Here is a 25,050-nt window from a genome sequence, read left to right as displayed (position 1 = left end):
ATGCCCAGTAGCTAGAGTGCAGCTGTGGCAGAATGGCTGGCACCACCCTCGCCACCAGTGGGGCTGTCATTTACTCTCTCTGCTTCAAGACACATTGGAGAGAAGCAGTAAGCTCCCTTAGGGCTCCCCTCTCACGGAGGAACAAGCAAGGATCCTCTGGAGGAGACAGCGCACCCCACATTCTAACACACTGTCCCCTCTCTTTGCAGCCAAGAAGGTCCTGTTCCTCGGGCAGTTGTTCAGAAACCCAGTGAGGGGCTCCAGATCCCCAGGTATGTGATGAGCATAGCTAGAGTGCATATGGGGAGCCATATCCCTGACTGGAGGAGGTGCCTTGTCTCTGAGGCTCCCTCCACCCCAGCACACCACTCTTGTCTCCTGCCCAGACAATCATTGGGAATACCACCTGGCTAGCCTTCTCCTGAGCCAGGCCACCTGACAGGCAGTTTGAAACCATAGCTCTGAGCAGGGTAGATCGCAGCATCACCTGGGACCCCTGGCCCTAGCAGACCAGCTCTGACAGCTCCTGGAGTAGGTAGTGGCTAGGGCACAGCTGTGGTAGACTGGCCCGTACCACCCACCCACCAGTGGACCCAGTTATGCCCTAGGATGCCTTCCTGAAGCCAAGAGGTTCACTAGGAGCCCCACCTCCTCCTCAGCCCTCAGCAGGGGCTCCTGTTCTTAGATGGTAGTGTCACTCATCAGGTAGGGGCTTCATGGAGGACCCTGAAGCTTATGGCTGCTTATGTCGCCTTCCACCTAGTCCCTGGGAGTTTCTGGACCCCAGTAATATGGCTGAGTTCTGGAAAAAACTGGGAGGTGCCCCTCTGGAGGGCCCACTCCCTTCACTAGCAGTGAGGCCTTGGGAAAGTTGCCTGGGTTCCTCGCCCGTAGTCAGAGGTGACAGAAGCAATTCTGACTGTCTGAGCCCCTGTGAGGACTAAGGAGTCACATTCAGCAGTGAGGTGCTGGTATTAACACCATCAGTCCCATCGCATAACCAGTCAACAAGTCTTTCCCAAGGACCCAGTTGCCCATCACAGTGAAGACCAGAGAAGGGAAGGAGGCCTTCCTCCAGGCTGGAGAGGAACCTAGATGTGGCAGATGAAGTCCTGTGTTGTCCCATCCTGTCCCCACAACCCCAACCAAGTCTACCCTGCTCTCTGGTCTTCTGTGGTTGCTTCCCGACGTGAGTGGTATGCTGCCCACTGCTGGTGGACAGTGGAACTCCATCTACCCTGAAAATGTGGGACAGGCCATGTTCTAAATTAGCGGGGCATTTCCTGCCCAGCAGGTAGCTAGCTACTGGACTCCTCTGCAGAGGCAAGTGGTCTTCCCTGATATTCAGACCCCGTTTTCTCCCTCCACTTTTCACCATACCTCCTAATATCCCTGGCTCCATTTGTCAGGGTCCCTGCTCTCCGGCCAGTCACCCTCTTTTCTAAGACGGGTTTCTGTGACAGCCACATAAGTGACTGCTGCTTCTGACCTAGACACAGTCCCCGTAGGAGGCTTCCAAGTCCAGCATGGGCTCCCTGTCTTCCCCCAAGATCCAGCCATCATGACCTCATTTGTGTCCTTTCCTTGCAGGCTCCACGCAGGGCCATGAGTATAGGCTTCCCTGAGCCCCACCAGGGGGTGAGGATGGCCACCCAGCCCATTACCTGGGCTCCTCCTCCAACCACTGCCTCCTCCTAGCACCCGGGACGGTGGGGCCATGCCAGGAGAGCGGCCCCCAACTCTGCCCAGAGACTTGCAGCCCTGCCAAGTTGCCAGCGGCCTGGGGTACCCCTCTCAGCACCCGCTCAAGGACCACAGCTCTGCCAGCAGGACCACCCAGGACATGAGAGATGAAGGCAACAAGGCCCAGGCCCAGTGTTCCCCTGAAGCCCAGCTGAGTCTGGCCAAAGAGGTGAAGCCAGAGGACGGGCTACTGAGAACACAGGCCCCAGCAGGACAGAGCTCTGTACAAGCTTACTCATGGCTGGCCAGCAGGATGGAGAGCAGTCGCCCACAGCTCCACAACCTAAGCACTTCAAGGATCAGATGCATCCTGGATGAGCCACCTAAGGACCTACAGCATGAAGGCCCCCAGGTGTCGGAGACCAAGGCTCCTCGGGTCCAAAAGACCAGAGCCCGCCGCAGGCCCAGCATCCCAAGGGCTGAGGCCCTGCCCTCCCCAGAAGAGAATGGCCCCCAAAGGTGCTTTCAGGAGGCCCCTTCCAGCTTTACCTCCACCAATTGTACCTCACCAAGTGCCACCCCTGGGCCCTTGCCCCAGAGGGCCCCCCAGAGCAGTGGCACCAGCCCCCATAGGCCTGCTTCTGGCCCTAACGTCCAGGCCATTGGGACCAACCCCTGGCCTCCTGCTGCTGAAAACAGCTTCCCAGGTGCTAATTTTGGGGTCCCCTCTGCAGAGCCCAAGCCCTTCCCTGAAGGCAACAGGCCTAGCAGCCCCCAGGGGGTCTCTGTCCCCTACCCCTTCCCCGTAGAAATGGCCCAACATGAACGAGCAGCTGAGACAGTGTTGTACACCTTCCACCAGCCCCTGGTAGCATGGACTGAGGAGGCCCTGGGTACAAACCCTGCCTACCCATCCTTGCCCTGCAACCCAGGCCAGTCAGGGGGAGTCAACACTCCCAGTGATCTTGGAGGTGCCCTCTCCCCACCTAGTGCTGCTCACTTGGTCCCTAGCCCCTTCCATGACAGTTTGCACAAGAGCCTGACCAAAGGCCTTCCTGAAGGGCCCTCTCCAATTCATGATGGACTGGGGAGTCCCAGGGGTCCCCCAAATCCTCCACCTCAGAGGCACTTTCCAGGGCAGGGGTATGGAGCTAATGGGGTGGGTACCAGCCCAGTGCCTCTGGACACAGAGCTGCCTGCCCCTGGGCCACCACCCACCCATCTGCCCCAGCTGTGGGATTCCTCAGCAGCTTCTTACCCCACATCCACCCTCAACCCTGCAGTTGCTGCCAGAACTGCCTTCTTTGAAGGCCAGCAGCTCTGCCTTCCCCAAAGTCCTCCCCTGCCCTGGTCCCCAGTGCTTACGACCCCTGGGCCAAATTCTCACCAAATGGGGGTGCTGAGCCGACTGACATTCCCCAGGGGGTCTTCTGAGTGGCAGGGGGACAGCCAGGGAGGCCTGGGTGCTTTGAATACAATCCCCAGGCCTGGGGAGACGCTGTCAGCTCTCAGGAGCAGCCCAGGACAGCCAAGCAGTTCCCCAAGGCTGCTAGCCTATGGTGGGCTAAAGGACCCTGGGACCCAGCCCCTGTTCTTTGGGGGAACCCAATCCCAGGTGTCACCTCAAGGGGCCCTCAGCCTGCCCCCACCCAGGGTGATGGGAGCCTCTCCCAGCGAGTCCCCTCTTCCCTCACCCGCAACCAACACAGCCAGCAGCAGTACCTGTTCATCCCTGTCGCCACCATCCAGTAGCCCAGCCAACCCCAGCTCTGAGGATAGCCAGCAACCTGGACCTCTCAGGTCCTCAGCCTTCTTCCTGCCCCCCACCCATTCCCAGGAGACCAGCAGCCCCTTCCCTTCCCCAGAGCCCACACATACCATCCCCACATGCTACCCATCAGAGTCGGCCAAAGCCTTCCCTCTCCCCACAGAGGGACCAGGAGCTGAGGATGCCTTCAAGAGCCTGGAGGGAACCCCATTTCCCCACAAGAGCCCCTCACTGGGCAGAGGCAGGTTGCAGGGATTTCCTCCAGAGCCACCACCATACTCTGCCCAGCACTTCTCCCTGAGCAGCGCCAGCCTGGACCAGCTAGATGTACTGCTGACCTGCAGACAGTGTGATCGCAACTACAGCAGCCTGGCAGCCTTCCTGGAACACAGACCATTCTGCAGCCTGCTGCTAGCCAAGACCAAGGATGGTGCCCTGCGGCCCCCAGGGCTCTCCACACCCACCACCACCTCAAAGGCACCCACCGATGCACACTCAGGCTTGCTTGAACACAACCAGGCTGCCCCCTTCCTGCTACCCAGAGATGATCAGGGGGACAGCAAAGAGGACTCCCTGAGAACAAGCTTCCTGCCCACCGGCCTGGCTGTCACCCCCTTCCCACTCCCCACCTCGGACCTTGACATGGAGGATGATGCCAAGCTGGACAGGCTTATCACCGAGGCACTCAATGGCATGGAGTACCAGTCAGACAACCCTGAGATAGACAGCAGCTTCATTGATGTCTTTGCTGATGAGGAGCCTTCAGGCTCCAGGGGGCCCAGTGCTGGGCATTCCCTCAACACACAGGTGGGAACAACTCCCAAGAATGCTACCCAGCCCCAGCTCCCATCCAGAGTTGTCATTCCAGAACCCCAAGCTCCCTGCACCGGAGACAGGGGCTGCCCAGCCCAAAACAGGCCCAAAACCCGCTCCCTGGGCTTGGCATCTACAGAAGCAGATGCAACCACCCTGGTCAGGCAGCAGAGGAGAGGGAAGCAATTCAAGTTGTTTCGGAAAGAGCCAGGTGTGACCAAGGGCACTAACAACTCTGCCAGAGCCATCTGCCTAAGGCCAAGGAAGAAGGGCCACAGTGCTGAGCGGCCCCGGCCCCAGGACCGGCGAAGTCAGGCTCGCAGAAGTCAGGCTCGCAAGGTCTATGCTCCTGCAGACCACAGCATCCCTAGAGCCACCTCTAAAGAGACCAGGAGCTCCAAGCACTTGCAACTGCCTTCTGGGAAGGACCCCAGGAAAAGGAGGGGGCGAGGGGGCTCCTGGAGCAAGGAGCTCATCCACAAGATAGTACAGCAGAAAAACAGGTACCACAGACGGCAGACGCCACGTGGCCAGGTCTCCCATGTCTCTCTGTTGCCTGCAAGACCACCTAGCACCCAGAAGGGCAGGCTTAAGGGGCAAGGCTGTGCCTCTGAATCTGAGGAAGAGGGTGATGCGCAGCAGCAGGATACAGGGGGTCCTGTCCAAGACTGTTCCCGCCACAGCCGCCACCGGTGGCGCCAAGGCAAGAAGAGAAAGAAAGAAGACTTGGCCCAGGACCCAAGAAAGGTCGTGAGGCAGGAGGCTGGTGAAAATGGGGGCTCCCTGACTCCAGAGAGAACACCCAGCCTCTTGCAGAGCTTGGATGCTAGAGAAGTCCCTGTGGAAAGAGGCCCTGAGCAGACCGATCACCCCACAGAAGCCCCAAAGCATCCTCCACAGACCCAAGAGGAAAATCATGCCATTCTGGGCTTCCCCCAGGAGGTCAAAAAGCCCAGTGTTGCTGCTGAGTTACACTGTGACACCACAGAACTCAAAGAGAGGTCCAGTTCTCTAGCTAGCTGTGGTGGGGGGAGCCCCAGACCCACCGCTTCAGTGCCACCACAGGCTGGCAGCCCCAGGCCATTGGGAAGCCACCCTGAAACACTATCAGGAAAGAGCATGCCAGCGCCAGATGCAGGCTCTCTGCTGGACACTTCTGGGTACATGCAGTGCCCCAGTTTGCATACTAGAGAAGATTCCTCTGCTTCCCAGCCTGGAGGGTGCCTGGCACCCACTGATAAGGTGGCAGATGCTTTCTACACTGAATCTAGAATCCCAGTCTTCAAGAACTCTGCTTCTGGTTGTGACCCTGACCACTGTGACGAACACTCTATAGGGTGTCCAGCTGCCAAAGGAGGACCCCTGCCTAACAGTGACACCCCCTGTGAATTGTTCCTTAGATCCAAGGAGCTAGCTAACTGCTTCCCTGAAGATTTGTGCTCCAAGCCGCCTTTAACTATGGACACACTGCCTGCCCCCAGCTGCTACCTTGGCCAGGATAGTATGGAGACTCTTGAGTCAACACCACCAAAGAATCCACCCTACCCAGCTGAAACAGACCCAGGCAAGGTGCATTCACCACTGACCTTGGAGTCCACATCCCTGTTTGCAGGGCTGCCTGAGGATGGATTTGACCCACCGCTCTACGACAGCTTGTCTGCAAACAGGGTCACCCACATACCACTGGTGTGTGCTGACCCTCTTCCTAAGAAACCTCTGACAGACCCCCTGTACCCCTCATTCTTGCTGCTGGAGGAAGTTTCTCCAGGGCTGCCTGGCCCCTTTCCTGGCCTCTCCAAGGGAAAAGCACTCAGCAAGAAGTGTCCCTTTGAACAGACGGTACCTCCCAGCCCTCCTCCTGTGCCTGAAAAGGGAAGTGACTGTAGTGTTACCCCTATGAGCAATCTGTGCGAGGATGAACTAGAGATCAAAAGATTGGTAACTGAATTAGAAAGCCAACTACAGGGGCAAGGGAGTACACAGGGGGGCTTGGGAGGGCCTGAGGAAGCTGTACATGAAGGCAGGATGGACCCAAGCCCAAGGCAGGCCTCCCTGCTGCCCACACCTCAGGCCACCTCACCCCACAGAGACATCCTCTCAGCAGCCAACCTTACAGGTCTTGAGGGATCAAGTTCACAGCAGGAAGGGGCCCTCGGGAACCCCCCAAAACAGTGGTCCTACATAGCCTCTTGCCACACAGGCAAAGCAGCACCTCCCCCAGGTACCCAAGAAGACCCTGGTTCTGGGGCTCCTCTCAGTCCTGCAGGTTTCAGCCTCAGTTTTCAGACAGTACCGGAGGCCCGCATCCCCAACACAGGCGCTCAGGTCCCCCTAAGTGACCATCTGCCCGACTCCAACAGGCAACAGGCACTCCTGCTACGTGCTGAGAGTTTAGCCAAGTACAGTCCAAACCGTGAGCTTTTGTTTTCTAAAAATAGTGAAGCTTCTGGAACACAGGAGAATGTCCCACTGCTGCTTCCCAGTGAACATACAAGAGGGCATTCTCCGGACCCCTGTGAGACCCAAGAGCCCTGCCCAACTTCCTCTGCACCAGAAGGATTCAACAGCCCCAATGCCTATCTGGCCCTAGAGCCCAACTTGATGCTTAAGGGTGATGAGGGTGTCACCTCCCCTCCAAGTGTTAGTCCCAGCCACGACTCTAAGGGACACCTTGAGGACCAAGCAGGAAGTCCCATAGGAACTATGCTAACCAACCCCATTGCAAAGGATCCTGGCTTTAAGGGTGACTCTGTACTTACAGGGGCCTCTCCACTATCCACCCTCCAGAGTGACAAGGCTTGGTCCCATTCCATGCCAGATCCTTCTTGGGTGGCCAGTGCCCCCATTGGACAGAGGCTCCAGGAACCAGCCTGCTGCTCCTTTCCTCTGCTCCAGGTCCTGAATGCTAGAGCCAAGAGTGAAGACAATACCCAGGGCCTTCAGCCTGGGGACCCCTTGGAGGCCAGTGTGAAAGGGGGCTCGTCAGGGGCTATAAAGACGTCAGCTCTAACTACAGACATCCAAAAGCAGCTGAGGTCCAAGGCAGATGGACATCTGAGCTCACCAGGTCAATCTGAGGAGACCAAGGGCCAAGGTCAAACTAACAGACTTCGGCCAAATAACCGGAGGAGCCTGGGGAACCCAGACACACTCACCAAGGTCAGGGCCCATTTGGGAGTTAGGCCGGCCAGGAACAGAGGGGCACGTCAGGGGAACAGAGCAGCCCGGGGATTTAGGAGGCAAGCACTGCCCTCCACAAGCCCCACCCACCCTGATGGCACAGCCTCAGTTTCCATCCTGACTACATTCCCTCTCCAGATGGGGCCAGCACAGAGAAGCCCAGAGAGGGCAGCCAGCCCACAGCTGCAGTTTAGCCAGGAGAGTTCAGCTCCTTCCAACAGGGACCTGGCCACTTGTGCCCTCTCAGCCATCTCCCCAGCCACACCTACTCCCGATGACCTTGAACCCCTACCCCAGGAAGACCCTGGGGCCAAAGTCAAGCCTGTTGGGCCACCAGTGCCTTCCTCCTACAGAGACCTACCCAGCCCCTACCGTCAGCCAGCCTATCCTGTCTTGACACCTCTGGGACAGGCCAGTCATGGCCAAGCCACCAAAGATATTGGGCCCCTAACTCCTACATCACTGATAACAAGCCACTGTGGCTCTGAAGAGGCTTTATCCCACCAGTCACTCTTGGGAACCAGCAGTCCCAAAGACCCTCCCTCGGGTGCACTCGGCCTCATCAGTTTCTCAGACCCTGTAATACTTGACAGGGACAGCCCCAAAGGCATCACAGTAAGAACATTAGAAGATTCTGGAAAAGAGGAGCTGAGGACATCTCCTGCCCATGCCACTGCTCCTCCCCCGGGGGGTCCCAGCTCCCCCAAAATAACCATCAAAGCTGCCCCTCTGACCAGCATTCCCACCAAAGATGACCTAGATTCAGATGAGAGACCGGAGGTGCCAGATCCCCACTGCATGGGAATCCCACCTCTCAGCAGCCCAGAAAGGACATATTTCGAGGACCCTTTCTTAGGGCCCCAGAGCAGCACACCCTGCCCTGGCCACAGGGAAAGCCACAGCATTATAGCTGTGCCCACAGACCTCGCCATCCTGGGGACTACAGAACCAGACTCTCAGATCTGCCAAGAAGATGAGGCAGCAGCCAGTATGGAGGAACAGGACAACCCAAGAACACCCAGGGCAAAACACTGTGATGTGACCAAGGTACCCAGAGCCAGTGCCCGAGGAGTGCCTACAGGACTCCACTTGACCCTGGCAGCCTCTCTGAGCTGCACAGCCACTGACTTCAAGTCCAAATCTCCTCAACACCGCATCGGTACCTCTCATCATTCTCCTCAGAAAGGCCCCTTCAGTCCCCAAGAGTCTAAACGGAGGCCCCGAGGCTTGAAAAAGAAGCCAGCATCTACAGAGAAGACCTCAGCTGGGCTACCCATGACCTGTGAACTCTGTTCAGCTTCTTTCCTCTCCAGAGCAGGCCTAAGCAGGCACAAAGCCCGGAAGCACCGGCCACAAAAGGAGGCTAGCTCCCAGCTGAGCCTCATGATCCCGCCAGCTTGCCAGCCTCCAGATTCTGTGACCCAAGCATGCAAGACCCCTAGGAAGAAAAGCTGCAAGATGGTTGGGAAAGGGAGGTCAAGTCACTCACCCCTGGGCCCTGGCCAGTCTTCTGGGCCACCTTCCCTCCAGGCTTCTACAACACCAGAAGACACCATGGGTCCTGAGATGTTGAAGGTGACTAGTGAGAAATCTGAGGGACCCAGGACAGCAGACAGTCCTCTCAACCAGCAACCACACACCCCAGGCCTGATTGAGCAAGGAAAGGGTACAAAGATTCCAGCCTCAAAGCCAAGGAGACGGGATGGGTGGCGAGCAGACCAGCTCCTTCCCAACCAGACAGAAATGAGAGGCCAGAGACAAGGTAGAGAGTCTGCTGATTCCCCCAGCCATTCAGAGAGAAGATCCAACAGGAAAGGGGGAAAGCTGAGAATGAGGAGGGAGAGGCAAGGTCCTGAAGATACTGCCCAGGTGACTTCAGACAGGGACTTCTCAGATCCATCAGCCACATGTGGCCATCATCTCATCCCTCTGAGCTTCTCGTCTGAGGGAGAATCCCCCACAGTAGGGCCCAGAGCTCTGGAGGATGCTGCAGTCATGGACACAGGGCCGCTGTGTACAGAAGAGATGCCAGCACAGAAGGCCCCCCAAGAGTGGCAAATCTGTCAAGGGATGATAAAGGGGGAACATCCAGTGGAACAGAAGGCAGCCTGGGCACAGTGGTTCTGGGGACCAGGAGAGGCCAGGGCACTGGCTATTAGTGGAGAATCATCACAGGCTGTTGAGAGCCAGACTGCAGAAGACAGCAGAGGAGCCGAAGGTAGGTCAGATGGAGGCATTGGGAAGGGGACATCTGACTTGCCTGACAGCCCACACAGTCTTGAAGTGGACAATGCCATCAGCAGCTGCCCCCGGGGTCCTGTCAATGACCCAGAAACCCAGGGTGGAGTTCTGGAGTCCAAGGGCACCACTCCTGAAGCCCCCAGCCCAGGTCAAAGGGAGCCTCCAAACTTGTTTGACGATGAGATAACCTTCTCTCAGCTCTTCCCCATGGATGGCCGCCTTACTCAAAAGAAGAACCTACGTGTCTACGGGAAGCGCTGCAAAAAACCAAAGCGCTCGCCACCAAAGGAGCCCAGCACTGAGGTGGCAGCCAATGCCTCACTCTTCTCCACACGCCTGCCCACAGATCTCAGTGACTCAGGCTCTCTCTGCCTGTCCCGTGAGGAAGAGGACCTGTGGGATGATGAAGCCATGAGTATGCCTGAGTCCTTCCTCTTAGATGGACTCCTGAGCAGTAAGGCACCTGGCCTTGACCCCTGGACCCCCAGCTTCAGCCTGTGGGCCCTGGAACCCAACAGGGAGGCCAGCTATATGGAGGAGGCGCCTTCCTGCTTCAACGAGAACCAGGATGAGTGGTCCGAGGCCATCCCCCAGCTGCACATGGTCCCAGCAGCCTGGCGAGACCTGGAGCTGTGTAGCCCTGCCTGTGAAACACCCTCTTCCCTTGGAGACATGAGCCCGGAGCCCCCTAACCTGGAGAGAGAACATGATGGTAGGCTTCCCGGAAATGCCAGCCTGCCCCCGCTTTACGTTAAAGACTTTGAGGTGCTCAGCACCCAGCTAGAGTTACAAGATCTGTGCTTTCTAGGACCCTGTGATGACCTTGCTGACCTCCCCAACCCAGATATCTTAGACTTCCAGGCCACAGCAAATTCACAGGGGCCTCCAAACAAAAGAATGGAGGAAGCTGCCAGGGCCAGAGGAGGCAAAGGTAGAGACCGGCCAGTGAAGGGCAAGAGGGCCTCTCACAAGTGCAAGGTGTGTTTCCAGCGCTTCCACAGCCTGGGTGAGCTGGATCTACACAAGCTGGCACACAGCCCCTCACCACCCCCCACTTGCTACATGTGTGTGGAGCGCAGGTTCAGCTCCCGGGAGCTTCTTCGGGAGCACCTGTGGGAGAAGCATGTGCAGGGCAAGGCGGGGCCATGGGCCTGCGGCATGTGCCTGAAGGAGGTGGCCGATGTCTGGATGTACAACCAGCATCTGCGGGAGCATGCAGCCCGCTTCGCCCGAAGTGGACAGGCGCGGCGAGCCCTGGGAGACCTGCCAGGGTGCTTGGAAGAGGAGAGCACTCTCACACACTTCCTGAACAGCATTGTGGAGCAAACATCTAAACCCCAGAGGACCAAACACTCAATTGACAAGGCCAGCAGGGAGGCATCGGAGCAGGAAGGAGAAGCAGGGAAGAAAACCCCAGGGAGAAGAGTGAAGCACAAGGTGCCCGCCTCAGTCGCTCCCAACCAAGATGGTGCCTTGCCGGCCCTCAGTCCGGCAACGGAAGGAGGCAGCCCATCCGCTCTGACCGGCAGCTCTGTCATCTGCTCTGGCTCTGCCAAGACGCCCCCAACTCCATCCCCAGACCCTTGGTCCCACAGTGAGTCCCTGCTGCAAGCGGTCCCAGTGCATGAGGACTGCAAGGACCCCTCCCGGGACTGCCACCACTGTGGAAAGCAGTTCCCCAAGCCCTTCAAGCTGCAGCGCCACCTGGCGGTGCACAGCCCACAGCGCGTCTACCTGTGTCCCCAGTGCCCACAGGTCTACCCCGAGCACTGGGAGCTGAGGGTGCACCTGGGCCTGACCCACGGGGTGGAAGAGGAGAGGGAACTACCACACATGCCTCTCTATGCCTGTGAGCTCTGTGCCAATGTCATGCATGTCATCAGGAGGTCCTTTGTCTGCAGCTCCTGCAACTACACCTTTGCCAAGAAGGAGCAGTTTGACAGACACATGGACAAGCACCTGAGGAGCGGCCAGCAGCCCTTTGCACTCCGAAGTGTTAGGCGGCCAGGGGTTCCTGGGAGGAAGACCCAGGTCCCCCAGGACGTGCTACCCAGCAAGCAGCACAGGGTGGTGGCACCCTCCAGTCCCTCTAAGGCCAGCACTGACAGAGTCCCATCCACAAGCAGCCCTACTCCAAGTGACAGCTGCCTCCCTGCACTACCCCTGATCTGTTCAGAGACAGCTCCTAGCCCCACCCTGGACCAGCCCAGTTCTCAAGAGAGGCCTGTGGACCAGGCAGACCACTCACTCAAGGGGAACAACCCACCATTGAATGGCCAGGACCTTCCACCTCCGTCTCTGTCTCCTTTCTCGGCTGCCTCGGCTGAAGGTACAGGTGGCCGCAAGCTGGACAGAGCCCTGGAGAAACCAGGAAATGAGGCTTCCTTAGGCAGCCTTGAGCCACGTAAGTGGCAAACTCCCCCAAGAGAAAAGAGAGCCCTTTACCTGTTCTCAGGGAAACACAAGAGCCGGGGCACCCGAGGCAAGTGTGCCCCTGACTGTTCCCCAGGAGACCCCTCCAAGCTCCAGAAGGAGAGGCTAATGATCACACACCACATAGTACCTGAGGGGAGAATAGAGGTTCCCTCCCAGAAGGGAAATGCCACCAAACCAGGAACCTGCTTGAGTTCTTCCAAGCACAGATCAGCAGCACCCCCCAGCAAAGCGCTGAAGCTATCAGAACCACCAAGAAAACCTATAGGGATGGGGACCCCAGCATCTGGAGAGCTGGTCCAGAGTCCTGAGGATCGGGTAAAACCCAGCACTTCTAAAGCTAAACTGAGACCCAACTCTCAGGACACTGGGGGGTCTACAGTCTGGTACTCAGACAGGGGGTGGCAGCCAGCCCCAGCCAACCAGTGGGCAGCTCCAAAGTGAGATGGCCTCGACCCCCACTGAGCCCAGCTGTCCTAGCTGGGGGAGCTCCACCCCTGACCAGCCCCCACCTCAAACCCACACCAAGGGCAGTGCCAGGGGGCCCAGAGAAGCTGATCATCAGGGGGTCCAAGTGCATTCAAGTCCCAGGGAGAAAAGAGAAAGCAATGAGAAAAAGAAAAAGGGCCAGGCCCTGGGACTGGCTAGGCATGGAAGCCTGGGAAGCATGGAGAGAGCCCTCTCAGCCCTTGACAAGTCACCCAGGGCTCCTAGAAAGCAAGCAACTCCCAGCCGAGTCCCCCCTGACAAGTCCAGACCTAGTAGCCAGAGCGGCAGGACAAGGCCACAGCCGTCATCACAGAAGAGAGGGGACCTGGGCCACACTTCTGAAAAGGACCCATTCCCCCAGGCAAGACCCCTGTCCAGGCCCTACAAAAGGGTCAGGGCTGTCTATAGTGCTGAACACATGGAGCCCCGAGACCACCGGACTGCAGAGGCCCAGAGCGACCTCCTCAGCCAGCTGTTTGGGCAGAAACTGACCAGCTTCAAAATCCCTCTAAAGAAAGACAATTCCCAGTAACCCACAAGAGAGGATGCCTGGGAGTCCAGCTGATGGGCTCCTGTCTGGCCTTCGGAGTTAGAGGCAGCTCAATTTGAGACCACTCATCTGTTTCTCTGGCCCTGACTTCCCCAGATTCTCCACCAGATTAGAGAGCTGAGTGCTGGGAACAGGGCTTTGTGCTGGAAGGCGAGGGTTGAGGGAAGGACCAGCCTCAACCCCCCTGAGATCACGCACCTGCTTTCTTGGTACCAAGTACTTGAAGAAAGTGGCTCACAACCCGTCACTGCCACCATGTCCTGTTGGCCAGGTGCCTCGGGCTGTCAAACTCGTTATTTGAAGGTTTGCACAAGGTCCCCCATCTCCTAGCAGGAAAGCACATTGAGGCCGTCAGCCAGCCAAACAGTGGCAGCTGCCTCGTCTTGCTGCTGTTGCTAAGATTCCAAAGTGACCTTAGAAGTCACATGGGAGAGGACCATGTTCTCTACTTGGGCCATTTCTGAGCCACCTGGTCCTTGAGAGGGTGACAGGACCATCCTCCCAACCACAAAGTCATGCTGGTCTCCAGATGCACTGCGGATGTTTCCAGCACCTTGCCCCCAGGGACTGGGTTCCTATAGGGAATGCAGAGAAAGCAGCACCTTGGCCAGTGCCCAGTGGATCCCTCAGCCCTATGGCCCCTTCCGAGTGCCTTCCTCCCCTCTGGGGCTCTGTCTCTAGGTCCCAGAAAGCCTGATCCAAAGGTTCTGGTGCTATTCCCATGCTGTAATGTGAATACAGGCTCCCTAGTCTTATTTGAACCACGGGATAATTAGGGTGGGGAGACCTACAGCCCAGGTCTTGAGCCTCACAGGTCTCCCTAGTTGAGCTCCAGTCCCAGGGTCCCAGCAGTGAAGGGACCCTCAAGGCTGGGCTGTGGGTGTGGTTTGTGCACTGGCATGAGCCTGCCAACTACACACCTGCCAATATAGCGTTGTGTATCAAAATGGGCAGGAGGAGATGCTTCCCCTTTCTCCTAGGGAGTCTCAGAGATTCCTGGCTTGTTTTGTTGTGTAGTTTTTAGCTTGGGTGCAATGTGAGTGTCAAAAGGTTTTATTTTGACATTTTAAACAAGACCAAACCAGGCCCAAACTGCCTCCATAGAAGGTGCTGGGGTCTTTCAGAATGCCTCTTTCCAATGGATAAAGATGTGGGCAGGGGGCCCCTGAGGTCGTACTGTTAAAGTCACAGCTAATTCGTCTTTTCAAATATATTCCCACTATTTTCGCAGAAACCTCTTGTCTCTGTGGTATCTGTCCTTGCTCCTGCTTCCCCCTGGAGCCCATATGTGGCTCGGAAAGCATTTGCTTTGGTGGTCATTTCCCAGGGCCACTGTACACTGTGGGCCAAACCAAAGTTGTGGGGACACATAAAGCAGGACCCAAGAGGAACTGAGGGGGGATAGGAATCCTCTAAGATGGATTTAGGAAAACAGAGAAGTGGACAAGGTGGCATAAACAGGACCAGGGAGGGGCAGGGAAGGAATTTGACCATACAGGGCCCTCGCTAGTAGTGTTTGGGCCAGTGATGCTCAGCGGAGTGGCTTGCACGGTCTGAGTCTTAGAAAAGGTCTGGAGGGCTCCAGGATGGAGACCCAGGGAACCAACAAGATTCACTGTTCTGCCCTATCCTTCATCTCAACAGGGTTCAGGTGGCACCCTAGTTAGCAGCTGCCCCCTCACCTAGGACGAGGTTGAGTTACTGGTCAGATGTCACAGACTGGTGGAACTCTGCCCTCTCACACACCCTTAGGACCTGACTTTGAGGGCAGATTCCTGGAGACATAGGCTTGACATGAGCAGGCCTAACCCTGTCCATGCATGCCATCCTGTGACCCCTAGACACACATAGGGCATAACCCCAGTCTGACCACCAGGTGGCAGCATCCATCCAACCAGGGAGCCTGACTTGCCACCTGAGCACAAAGGCAGCCCTCGGGAACCTACAGGGCTTCAAAGCGCTTTGGACAGAGATAGGGATTTCCAAACACAGATGCATCTGGTAGGCAGGTACCCTGTCTGCACCAGCAGGCACACACTGCACACATGGCCCACACATGAGTGTTCACACGCGTGCAGGCACTCTCTGAAAGCACACCTGCTCAGCCTCCAGGACACATCCAGGTGCCCACTGCCTGCCCGGCAAATACTGATACCTGTGATTTGGAATGCATCTGGCAGTCAGGGGCCTGGCTCTAGGGAAGCCCTGGGTAGGCTTCCCTGAAGACTACATTGAAATGAGAGCCAAGAAACAGTGAGTTACTCAGAAGGGGGACTGCAGAGAGAACCAACCCTGGGAATCATCAGGGTCACTATCACACAAACATTTCCCTTGTCCTTAAGCAGGGCCACTGCACCCCTGAGGCTCTGAGGCCTCTTCTGGCTGTCATTTACCCTCAGGATCTGCCTCAATGGGAGGAGTACACAGGCTATAGATTTCCACGGCATCCATTATAAGTCCCCGAGTCTATCTCAGCCTGCCTAGGGAGGAGGGGAGGAGAGATGACCATGCCCAGGATCAGATGGAGGACAGGTGACAGGCAGAAACTGTGAGTTTCAGCTGGGGGCTGGACAACAAGACGGTCAAGAGAGTCACTGGTAGCGTAGACACACTTGGCATTTCTATGGGTTGAGCCCATTGTCTCTGGGGAACTGAGGCTGGAGGTTCATGGAAATGTCTGCTACCATGTCCATCATGCCTCCAGGGATGAACCTGACTGGGGAAGTCAGGAAATGAAGAAAAGGCAGATCCAGAAAGACACACAGAAAGAACTGGTTTCGGGTGGCCTAGGTTCTCTGATGGAGAAACCTCAGCACCCTGGAAGCACAGTGTGTCTTATTCTATAGAGTTGAACAGAGAGGCGGGGTTGCTGCTGACAGCTGAACAAGAGGGCAGGGTTTATGGAGTACAGCTGGATGGAGGAGGCAGGTTTGGATAGTCTCACAGGAGCAGTCTCTGTAGGGAAGTGGCCTTCAGGGGGAGAAAGCTATGGTGGCCATTCTCTGCACACACTGTCAACGTCCACACGGGGACCAGAAGAGAAGGCTTTGCCATTTCCCTCAGATTCTGAGGCTAGCGTCCTTGGATGGCTGTGCCCATTGTCAACAGCACACATTCCCTCAGGACCTTACACACGCAGGGCTTCCTCTGCTCCCCAACAGGCTGCTTTGGATACTGCCTTTGCTTGTAGTGCCTTTCGGAATCTGTGCTCCTGGGCCTAGGAAAGTGTGCCCAGTGTGGGGAGAATTGAAAGGACAGTACTGGGCTGGCAAGGTGGCTCTGTGGGTGAAGGCACTTACTGTGCAAGCCTGGTGACCTGTGTTCAATCCCCAGAAGCCACAGAAAGGAGAGAGCCGACTGATATTTTCTGACCTCCGCACATACATGCGCTATCACACACAACAGGAAGGAAGGAAGGGAGGGAGGGAGGGGGGAGAGAAAGGGAGGGAGGGAGGGAGGGAGGGAGGGAGGAAGGAAGGAAGGAAGGAAGGAAAGAAGGACAGGATCCAGAAAGGCACCTTTAGGGGAACAGGAGCTGCCCAGGTATGAGAGAGTACAGTATAATGCTAGGTGCCCATGGCTGGGTTCTTTGTGGTGTTCCCATGAGGCATTAGGGCTTATAGATTCCAGGAGCCACAGAAGTCCACATTTGTCCGTTTGGGCCAGGCAGACCCAGTTTCAGCCCACAGATTCTTCCAACTTCCAGAAGCTGAGGTGAGTGAAACAGGACCTTCCCCAAGCCACAGTCCCCAATACCCTGGGGGTGGGGCATCATAGTCAGGCAGACACAGTGAGACCTGTACTGTTGTCCTCCCAGTGTGCAAGGGAACCCAAGGTCACAGACCACTTTCACACAGAACACTGTCTGCCTTCCTGGCTGCTGGCATGGCCTTGAGGGTAGAAACTCAAGGCCCCTGGTCTCCAGCCCTGTGAAGGCAGGGAGGAGAGGCAGGAGTAATCCACCTAGGCCCACGGTTTGGCTGGAAATGAGTGAACAGCCCCCAGTCTCTATGGCCCAAGCCCCCAGTGCTGTTTCTGAGGCCCCAGGGGAGCATATGGCTTTGACACAGTGATGAGAACAGCAGGATTTGGCTCTTTGCTCCAACCCTAAATGGCTATCATGCTCAACACACATCCTTCTACCCTGGCACTCAGCAGCTCTCTCCTCAGCCCCAACTCCAGATGGAAGGCTGGCTGGCACAGAACATCTGGATTTCACGACCAAACCTGGGGCTTAAATGGGCTCTGTAAGATCTCATGCGAGGCTGTGGGATGGGAGGAAATGGTGTTTGTGAGGCTCTGGGCTTGCCGCCATGACAAGCGCTCACTGATGGCTGGGGTGGTTCACACTGCTCCTATTGGAGGCCTCGGAGTGATATCACAGTAGCTTCCACAGTCCCCAGCAGGCCTGGATGGGGCTCCTCCCATGGTGTAGAACGGGACATAAAACAGAGGCCACTGATGCTCCTCTTTGGAGAGTAGGGGACAAGTGACACACAGCAGCTGCAGGCCAAGAGCAGTTTTAAGACCCAGCCAGGTGATGCTGGTCTCCTTGTTCCAAGCCTACTGAGTCCCATGAGGGTGACTGTGGGTCTAGCTTTGTTCTTGAGGTCGTGTTCCAAACAGACTGTCCACTGCTTCCCTAGGATAGCTGTGACTGCCAGACAGACCTCCCTCCCCTCTACCTGAGCACAGCTGAGGGTTGGAAGAGGCCCTGAAGACACAGGGCCTCTGTCCATGCCTGCAGCCACCCCAAGAATCTCAGCTCTCGTTTGCACCAAGGGTGCTCAAAAGACCTCGTGACCACATCCTGGACACACACCAGTTGAAGCCATCTCTCTGAGGGGTCTTTTCTGGCCCCTGGCAATAGGCCACGGTCCTTTCTTCCACCTAGCATATTGGGGCTCTTGTCTATTACCTTAGTTCTACTTGAAAACACCAGTTTGTTCCCCAGAATCTTGTCATAAGCAATGATGGGAGCCACTGTACATAAACATCCAACCTGGCTATAGCTGGCCATGACCTGAGTTCCTTGGCACCCTATATCCCACAGGTCCCCATACCTAGAGTATGGTTGATGACCCTGGCTGTCCGGACAGACCACTTCACAGCCTTCATCTGCAGCTGGTCCCACAGCTGGTGCTGAGTACCCCACTCCATACATGACTGCTGCCCTATAACTAACACCCCAGTAGTCAATGCTGAATAAGGATTCAACGTATGGTTCTGGGTGCTGACTGAGCAGGTCCTGCTTCTGTGTCCCCTGGCCTCACTCCAGCAGCTACAGTCAGCTGAGGTGGCTGAAAGCTGAAGCTGGCTTCCTAGAGACATCTGCCTCAGGCCAGTCCATTGCCCTAGGCTTTAAAAAGCCTGTACAGGCATCATCCTTGCTGACTTCCCATTGGCTGAAGCAGGTCTTGTGGCCAGAAGGTGGGTGAGACTAGGAGGGTTGGTGGGTGTGGCCTGCTCAGCCTACACCCGGCTTCCTGCGGGTATCCAGCTCCTCCTTTGCCTCCTGTCTTTACTCTGGTCATTTATCTCTAACCTCCCCTAGCCACAGCTACGCTGAGGAAAGCCTGTGAGTCAGCTCTGCATTGCATACAACAAAATACCTGAGGCAACCATGCAGCTAAAAAAAGAAAGACTCCAGTTTGCTCACAGCTCCAGAGGTTCAGGGCAAGCACCTGCACCCACCCATTTCTAGAGGGTAATGAGTGGGGGGCATCCATGGCCAGAAGTCACAGGAGAAACAAAAGTTACATGTTGATTAGGAGCAGAGAGAGACCAAGAGAGGATTGGGACTCCCTGTCCTCTTGAGTGCAGATCCCAGTAACCAAAGGACCTCTACTGAACCACAGTTTGTAAGGTCTCAGCACCCCCAAACATTGCTACATTAAAAAAAAACTCCAACATAGGCATTGGGGGGAGACTTGGCATCCTAGCAACACCATATCACCCCCAGCTACAGTGTCTCCCTTTTTGGCTTCCCAGAAAGACACATACCCTTCCAGTGTATTCTACAGCTACCCATTGCGTTTAGCCTTCCAGAGCTCTCACAGAGCTAGAGTGTCTGACCCTCCAGTACTGTCCACCTCCGTTACCATGTTACAGTCTTTCTTTGCTCTCCTCTGCCACCCACTGCATCTAACCTGCCCGTGTGGTCCAGACCACCCATTATTTCTGGCTATTGTCTCCCTCTTTCTCTAAACCCGCACCCCTGAGGCAGAGGTGTCTGTGGTTCACTGCTTAACCCCAGACTTGGTCCACCATCTTCGTGGAGAGAAGGAAGAAAAGAAGGAAGGGAGAATGGAAGTGAGAGAGGAAGGAGGGATGAAGCAGGAATGGTAAACGTGTAGAAGGAACAGTTTCTCCTGACCTCCAGCTCAGACGTAGGTGATGTCCAGGAAAGGCTGTATTTCTGTCCACACCCCTGCCTGGAGGGGGAATAGAAGTCACATGAGGAGCACCATGAAGGGTGGATCTTGCTTACGCTCACAATATCCAATGACAGCATCTAGGCATAAGCCTGCAGTCCCCGGCTGTCAGCTGTGTACATGACCCTGGAGGCCAGGTGAGCGGCGTGTGCAGGTGGCCCAAGCCAGCGCTTTCTCCCTCCGCTGACTTCTGACCTCTGTAGTGGCCATGAACAGGGACAAGGACTGCCTGAGCCCTCCCCCCCAGAGCCAGTCAGAGCCAGGGGAAACAGACCAACGTTCCACACTGCCTAGACAGCCAGCCGGATTGGGGAGCCAGCACCACCAGACCTGCCTCCTTCAGCGCCCTCCCAGTTCCTAACTTAATTTATTTTGACATCCTGGCTGCCTTTTGACCTCCTTAGGGAGTCACGTGGTGTTTAAAACTCATTATCCTCCATTGAAACAGGAAGTTAATTAAGCCCTTCACAGAGCTGGCGCTGACAAATGTCGGGATGGGCCCTTAGCACGGCTGCCTGGTGTCTCCAGGGCCCAGGATGACTGGCAGTAGAGGAAGAGAGGCCTGACCCAGGTAAGGGATAGGGGAAAGGTCTAGGCCTCTCCCCCAAAGCAGCATTCTCAGTATCCATTCTAAGGCAGAGTATGGGCATTTTCCAGGAGGAATCCAGCTCTGCCCTTACCTGCTGTGTGACTCAGGCAAGTGACTTCACCTTGCTGAGCCTCCATTTACCCACTTGGCAAATGGTAATTCTATCAGTTCCTCCTTCAGAAAGCTGCTATGATCGATACAAGGACAAGGCAGTGCTCAGCATGGGATGCTCACCATGGAGGCTGGTACCATGATACCCCCTCCTTGCCACTGCTAGTGAGAGATGACTAAGTGCCTACTGCTGAAGAGCTACCTGCAGCTGCCCTACAAGCTGGAACAGAGACGACAGGGATTCCCTCTGGAAAGGTGAGCAGGATGGACCAGGCAACGGAAGGGAAGGGTATGCATAGCACCCAGACAACTAATGCAAAGGCCCTGTAGCCACAGGACTTTGGGACCCACATTAGGACCTTTAGTAGTTAAGGCAGGGAAAAAAAAAACCAGGGTCTCACTCAAGGCAATAGTGGAACTCATGACAATCCTCCTGCCTTGGCCTCCCTAGTAATGAGATTAGAGACATGTACCACCACACTCAGCTAAGACAATGTTTGTGTAGTTGACATCATGACTCCCATTGGCTTCAGCCTCTAATGGGGATGTGAGTGAGTGTTGGACCGGCTGGAGCTGGAGACAGTGGTCAGGATGATAGTCAAGGGGGTCTAGAGGAGATGGGAAGAAAGCCAAGTCCTAGAGCATCTGAGCCACCAGAAGATGAAGAAGCCACAGAGACTGGATGACTGCAGTAGCAAGTGGGGTTTGGGAAGGACTGAGAAACCAGTGCAAACTGTCATCTTGCAGCCCGACCTCTGGCCCAAGACCTTATTCCCCACACCCATTTTGGCCTCATATAGTCAGCCGGATGCTCATGCCTCCCAGCTTCTGTGTCAGTGACCCTCCCATTATTCTATTCTGAGCATCCTCTTTTTCCTTCGAGGTCTAGCATAAGTTTCTAAAACGTGCTCTGAGTCTCTTGGTTATAGTCCAAGAGCCAGTGCAGGGGTGAATCAGCACAGAATATGCCCACCAGTCAAAGGAGCCAGCCATAAGGTAGAGGACTGTGGCCAGACAAGACCTAAACCTAGACCCCCAGGGTTGGGGGCTGGAGACTGAGGTCTGAGGAGCCCTAGGCAATTGTGACCACTTCCAGCACCAGGAGGAGACCAGCGTCCTTCCCAGGGTCCAACCCTTCAAAACAACAGAAGAGGATGCAAAGGCAATTGGACCTGTGTCCAGGTTACTTCCTGAGGCAACATCCCAGCTCTCTGTCTCTTGAGCTGGGTTCTTAGAAAGGATGTGGGCCTGTCCAAGCCTCAGTTTCTGCAACCATGACATCTCTGGGCCATCACCAAAACAGCGGCATTATATGTCCTAGAACCACCCTGCTGCTTTCTGCCTGGAAGATGCCTCCTCCATGGCATAACCCTTTGAGACCTACCTACACAGGGTCCCAGGAGAAAACCCAAGCCAACTCTGAAGGGGTTCAGAGAATGCTGACAGTAACAAAACCTTCACCCTGTTCTGTGTGCCCACAGTGGGTGCTGGCACCCTTGGCATCTCTCAGCAAAGCTTTTGGGGACCTACTACTAAGCCTTGGGTCCCTGGGAGAGCAGGCGTCCCTACAACCACAGGAGGATTTCCTTGCTCAGAACTGAGTCGCCCTGCTCTCCACACGGAGGTGACCACAAGGTCCTTGGATGAAGCAATCCTGTTTCCCTGCTGACTCTGGCTGTGAACTTGCCACTCCCAGTGGACACTCAGAGCAGGGGAAATTGGGGCCCACAGTGGGCGCCTGGGGAAGTTAGAGGGGAAGAAGGCACTCAGGAAGCTGCAAGCTTAGGCAGGACTTTCTACTAGGCACAGAACCTTGGAGACACACAGCCCCTGATGGGAAGCTGTTATGGTTCAGCATTCTGCTATCACCATGCTGGGACTCTTCATTTTAAACACGAGTCCCGTATTTTCATTTTGCTTTTGGTCCCGCAAATGATGCAGCTTGTCCTGGTCGACAGGCTCTGTGTTGCTGAGTGTTGTCCTTCTCTCCCAGCCTGGACTCTGTATACATAGCATCATACAAATAAATCACATCAGGCAAAGAAGGGCCCAAAGAGATGTCATCTAACTCTCCTGCATCCCAGGCAGACATTACTAATCGAAAACCACAGTTTTCTCTCACGACTCTCAGATTCCAACTCAACACAGATCTCGTCCAGCAGCTCTAGCCTAGGTGCAACTTACTGAGCGCCCAGCTTCTCACCACATCCCTACATGCCAGCCCCTAGCCACCTCCCAGGACTCCCAGCTCCTGAGCCCCTTCCTGTAAAGCACCCTTCCCTTGAGAAGAGGCAGTACCCAAGGAAACCGACAAGAGGTAAGCCTTGTCCAGTGCTGAAACATCTTGGGGTCCCTAGACTGAGGAGACCCAGCAGATGCGGGGTTCCAGCTGTAGAAGGACAGCTCCTTTTGGGAAGAGGCGGGAAGCTGGGCAACTCTGTGCAGCTCTTGGGTCCTAGCCTTGGTGTTCCTGAATGACCAGCGGAGAGGGGGCAGCATCCTGTCCCACTGGACAGTCCTAAGAGGTCGACACCCCTCTCCTCCTCTTTGCAAGGGCCCCAGTAACAGAAACTGGAAAGAAACAGGTCTCACACCTAGAACACCTGATACCTGGCATCTGGCAAACTTCCAGGGGACATGAATGGTGACAGTTGTACCAGCTGAAGACTGTCTACTAGGCGAGGGCCAGATGTGTTCTCTGTGGAGACCTTTCTGTTTCCCTGCGTGCTATGAAGAGGCACAGCAGACATCAATGACAGCCATTTGAACTTTCCATTTGGATGAGGACATGACTCCCATCTCCAGCTGTGTGATCCTGAGCATGTCTCGCCTCTCAGTGCCCTCAAAGAACACGAGGTACATTCTTGACTGTGTGGGCACTGTAAACCTGCCTGCTTGGGGCTGGATGAACAGGGAAGGCTGGGGGACTGGGGACAACATCTCCTTGGCAGATGTCCACTGTGGCCTCGGCTGTAGTTAAGCAAGAAGGCCAATGGACCCCTGGCTCCTCGCAGATTTCCAGACAGGTCTGAGTTCAAGAGGGAAAAACCTGAGATTCCCCAGCCCATTAGGCCTAAGACAGAACCACTTAGAGGCCACAACCATCAGAAGCTGCAGAACACAGGGTTGCCGCTTCCAGGAGTCTCATACTGAAGCCTCCTTCCAGACCAGAACCTCTGTCACATGCCAAGTCCTGAACAACACAAATTCTGTGTCCAGGCCTCGGTCATTCGGACCCCACTGCTGACTGCCTGGAACGCAGAGACGCAAGGGACAACATAACTTAGGCCATGGGGGCGGGGCTCCAGAGCGGAGGGGCGGGGCCAGACAAGCCAGGGGACTGTGTTGCCGGGCTGCAGGGCTGCAGTTCAGAACAGGTCTCCAAGTCCTAACCAGGCCTGCGGACATAGCCTCAGGAAACTGGAACTAGCGAAGGGGGCTAGAGGTCTACCAAGAACCGAGGGTGGGAATTCTGGACAGGGCCAGCGCGGCCTGGGGCCAGCCCGCAGGAGGTGAGGACAGGGCTGAGGACTGGGCAGACGTGGGTAAGGCTGGAGTGGGGGGCGGGGAAGGGCCGGGCTTGAGCAAAAGACTACAGGGCAGGGGCGGGGCTAAGGAGAAGGGCGGGCCTGCGGAGGCGGGGCGAGGCCGAGGAAGGACGAGACATGGGCGGAGCTAGCACCGGGAAGGACGGGCTGGGGGCAGGGCCAGCACTGGGTGGTGGGGAATACAGGGGCGGGGCCTGTGAGAGGGACGAGCAAAGGGGCGGGGTCAGGTCGTGGACAGCGGTGGCTGTGTTCTTGTGAGGAGGACGAGCTGAGGGGCGGGGTCAATGTGAAGAGATCAGAATGAGGGACAGGGTCAATCTGAGGAGGACGGCCTAAGGAGCGGGGTCAATATGAGCCGAACAGCTGAGGGGCTAGAGCATGATGAGGACAGGATCAGAGGCAGGGTCAATGTGAGGAGGACGGCGGATGGGCGGGGTCAGTGCGATCCAGCGGCGGAGGGACAGGGTAAATGTGAGGAGGATGGGCTGGGGGCGGGGTCAATGTGAGGAGGTCGGGCTGAGGGGGTGGGATCAATGAAGAACTGGCTGAGGGGCGGGGTCAGCGCGAGGAAAGACAACCAGGCAGAGGCTGGGTGAGTACGCGGAAGCCGAGGCAAGCAGAAAAGCCATGAGCAATAGTTTGGGGCGGGGCCAGCGGGAAGGACGGTCTGGGGGCGGGGCCAGCGGGAGCGGGAAGGCGTGACCGCGGAGGATGGTCCGGGGCGTGGCGAGAGGCGGGGCGGCCGCCAGCTACGCGGAGGCCCCGCCCGCCGGGCCAGCCTGCCGGGAGCGCCCTGGCGGCGGCCGCGGGATCGCCGCTCGCGGCTCGCAGGTTCCATTGAGAAAAGCCGAACGGCGGCGGCGTCTGCGCCGGAGCAGGGAAGCCGCCACCAGCCCGCCGCCCGCCGGGCAGTCCGCGCGCCCGAGCGCAGGGCCGTGGCCTCGGGCCTCCGCGGCGGCGCCGGCGGCCCACGCGCGGCGCGGCGGGCTGGGGGCGCGGGCCGAGGCAGCCGTGGAGCCCACGGGCCGGGGGCATGAGCCGCCCCGCCGCGCCCCTGCCGCCCGCCGCCGCCCGTCAGGGGCTAGAGGCGGCCGCCGCGAGGGCGCGCGGCGCCGGAGACATGTCCAGGAGGAAACAGAGCAATCCCCGGCAGATCAAGCGTGAGTCAAACTTTGCCCGCGGTGCCCGCCGGACCCCTGCTCGCGCCTAGC

At 56.8% G+C, this 25,050-nt stretch overlaps 2 protein-coding genes across 3 annotated transcripts in view; both read left to right on the top strand.

Annotated features, from left to right (window-relative positions):
• Positions 1 to 206: 206 nt before the first annotated feature.
• Positions 207 to 14,353, top strand: Znf469 (zinc finger protein 469). Its single transcript, XM_052728943.1, is given in 3 exon segments — positions 207 to 272; positions 1,591 to 12,487; positions 12,489 to 14,353. Coding segments are annotated over 2 exon segments (11,421 nt in total). The 5' UTR covers positions 207 to 272; positions 1,591 to 1,717; the 3' UTR covers positions 13,140 to 14,353.
• A 9,993-nt stretch (positions 14,354 to 24,346) lies between these two features.
• Zfpm1 (zinc finger protein, FOG family member 1) overlaps positions 24,347 to 25,050 on the top strand; it is a 60,826-nt gene continuing 60,122 nt past the window's right edge. The window contains exon 1 of one of the 2 annotated variants that reach the window (XM_052728551.1): positions 24,347 to 24,431. Coding sequence is in view for 1 of the 2 variants with exons in the window: in XM_052728552.1 (XP_052584512.1) it covers positions 24,873 to 24,999 (127 nt within the window). In the remaining variant the exon portion in view is untranslated. Of the gene's footprint in view, positions 24,432 to 24,756; positions 25,000 to 25,050 lie in introns of those variants that run through there. The other variant, XM_052728552.1, reaches the window with a different exon arrangement.

Source organism: Peromyscus californicus, unplaced genomic scaffold (assembly GCF_007827085.1).
Source record: "Peromyscus californicus insignis strain IS unplaced genomic scaffold, ASM782708v3 Scaffold_8__1_contigs__length_139910024, whole genome shotgun sequence".
In the NCBI taxonomy this organism is placed as follows: Eukaryota; Metazoa; Chordata; class Mammalia; order Rodentia; family Cricetidae; genus Peromyscus; species Peromyscus californicus.
This window is presented reverse-complemented; position numbering and strand designations above follow the sequence as displayed.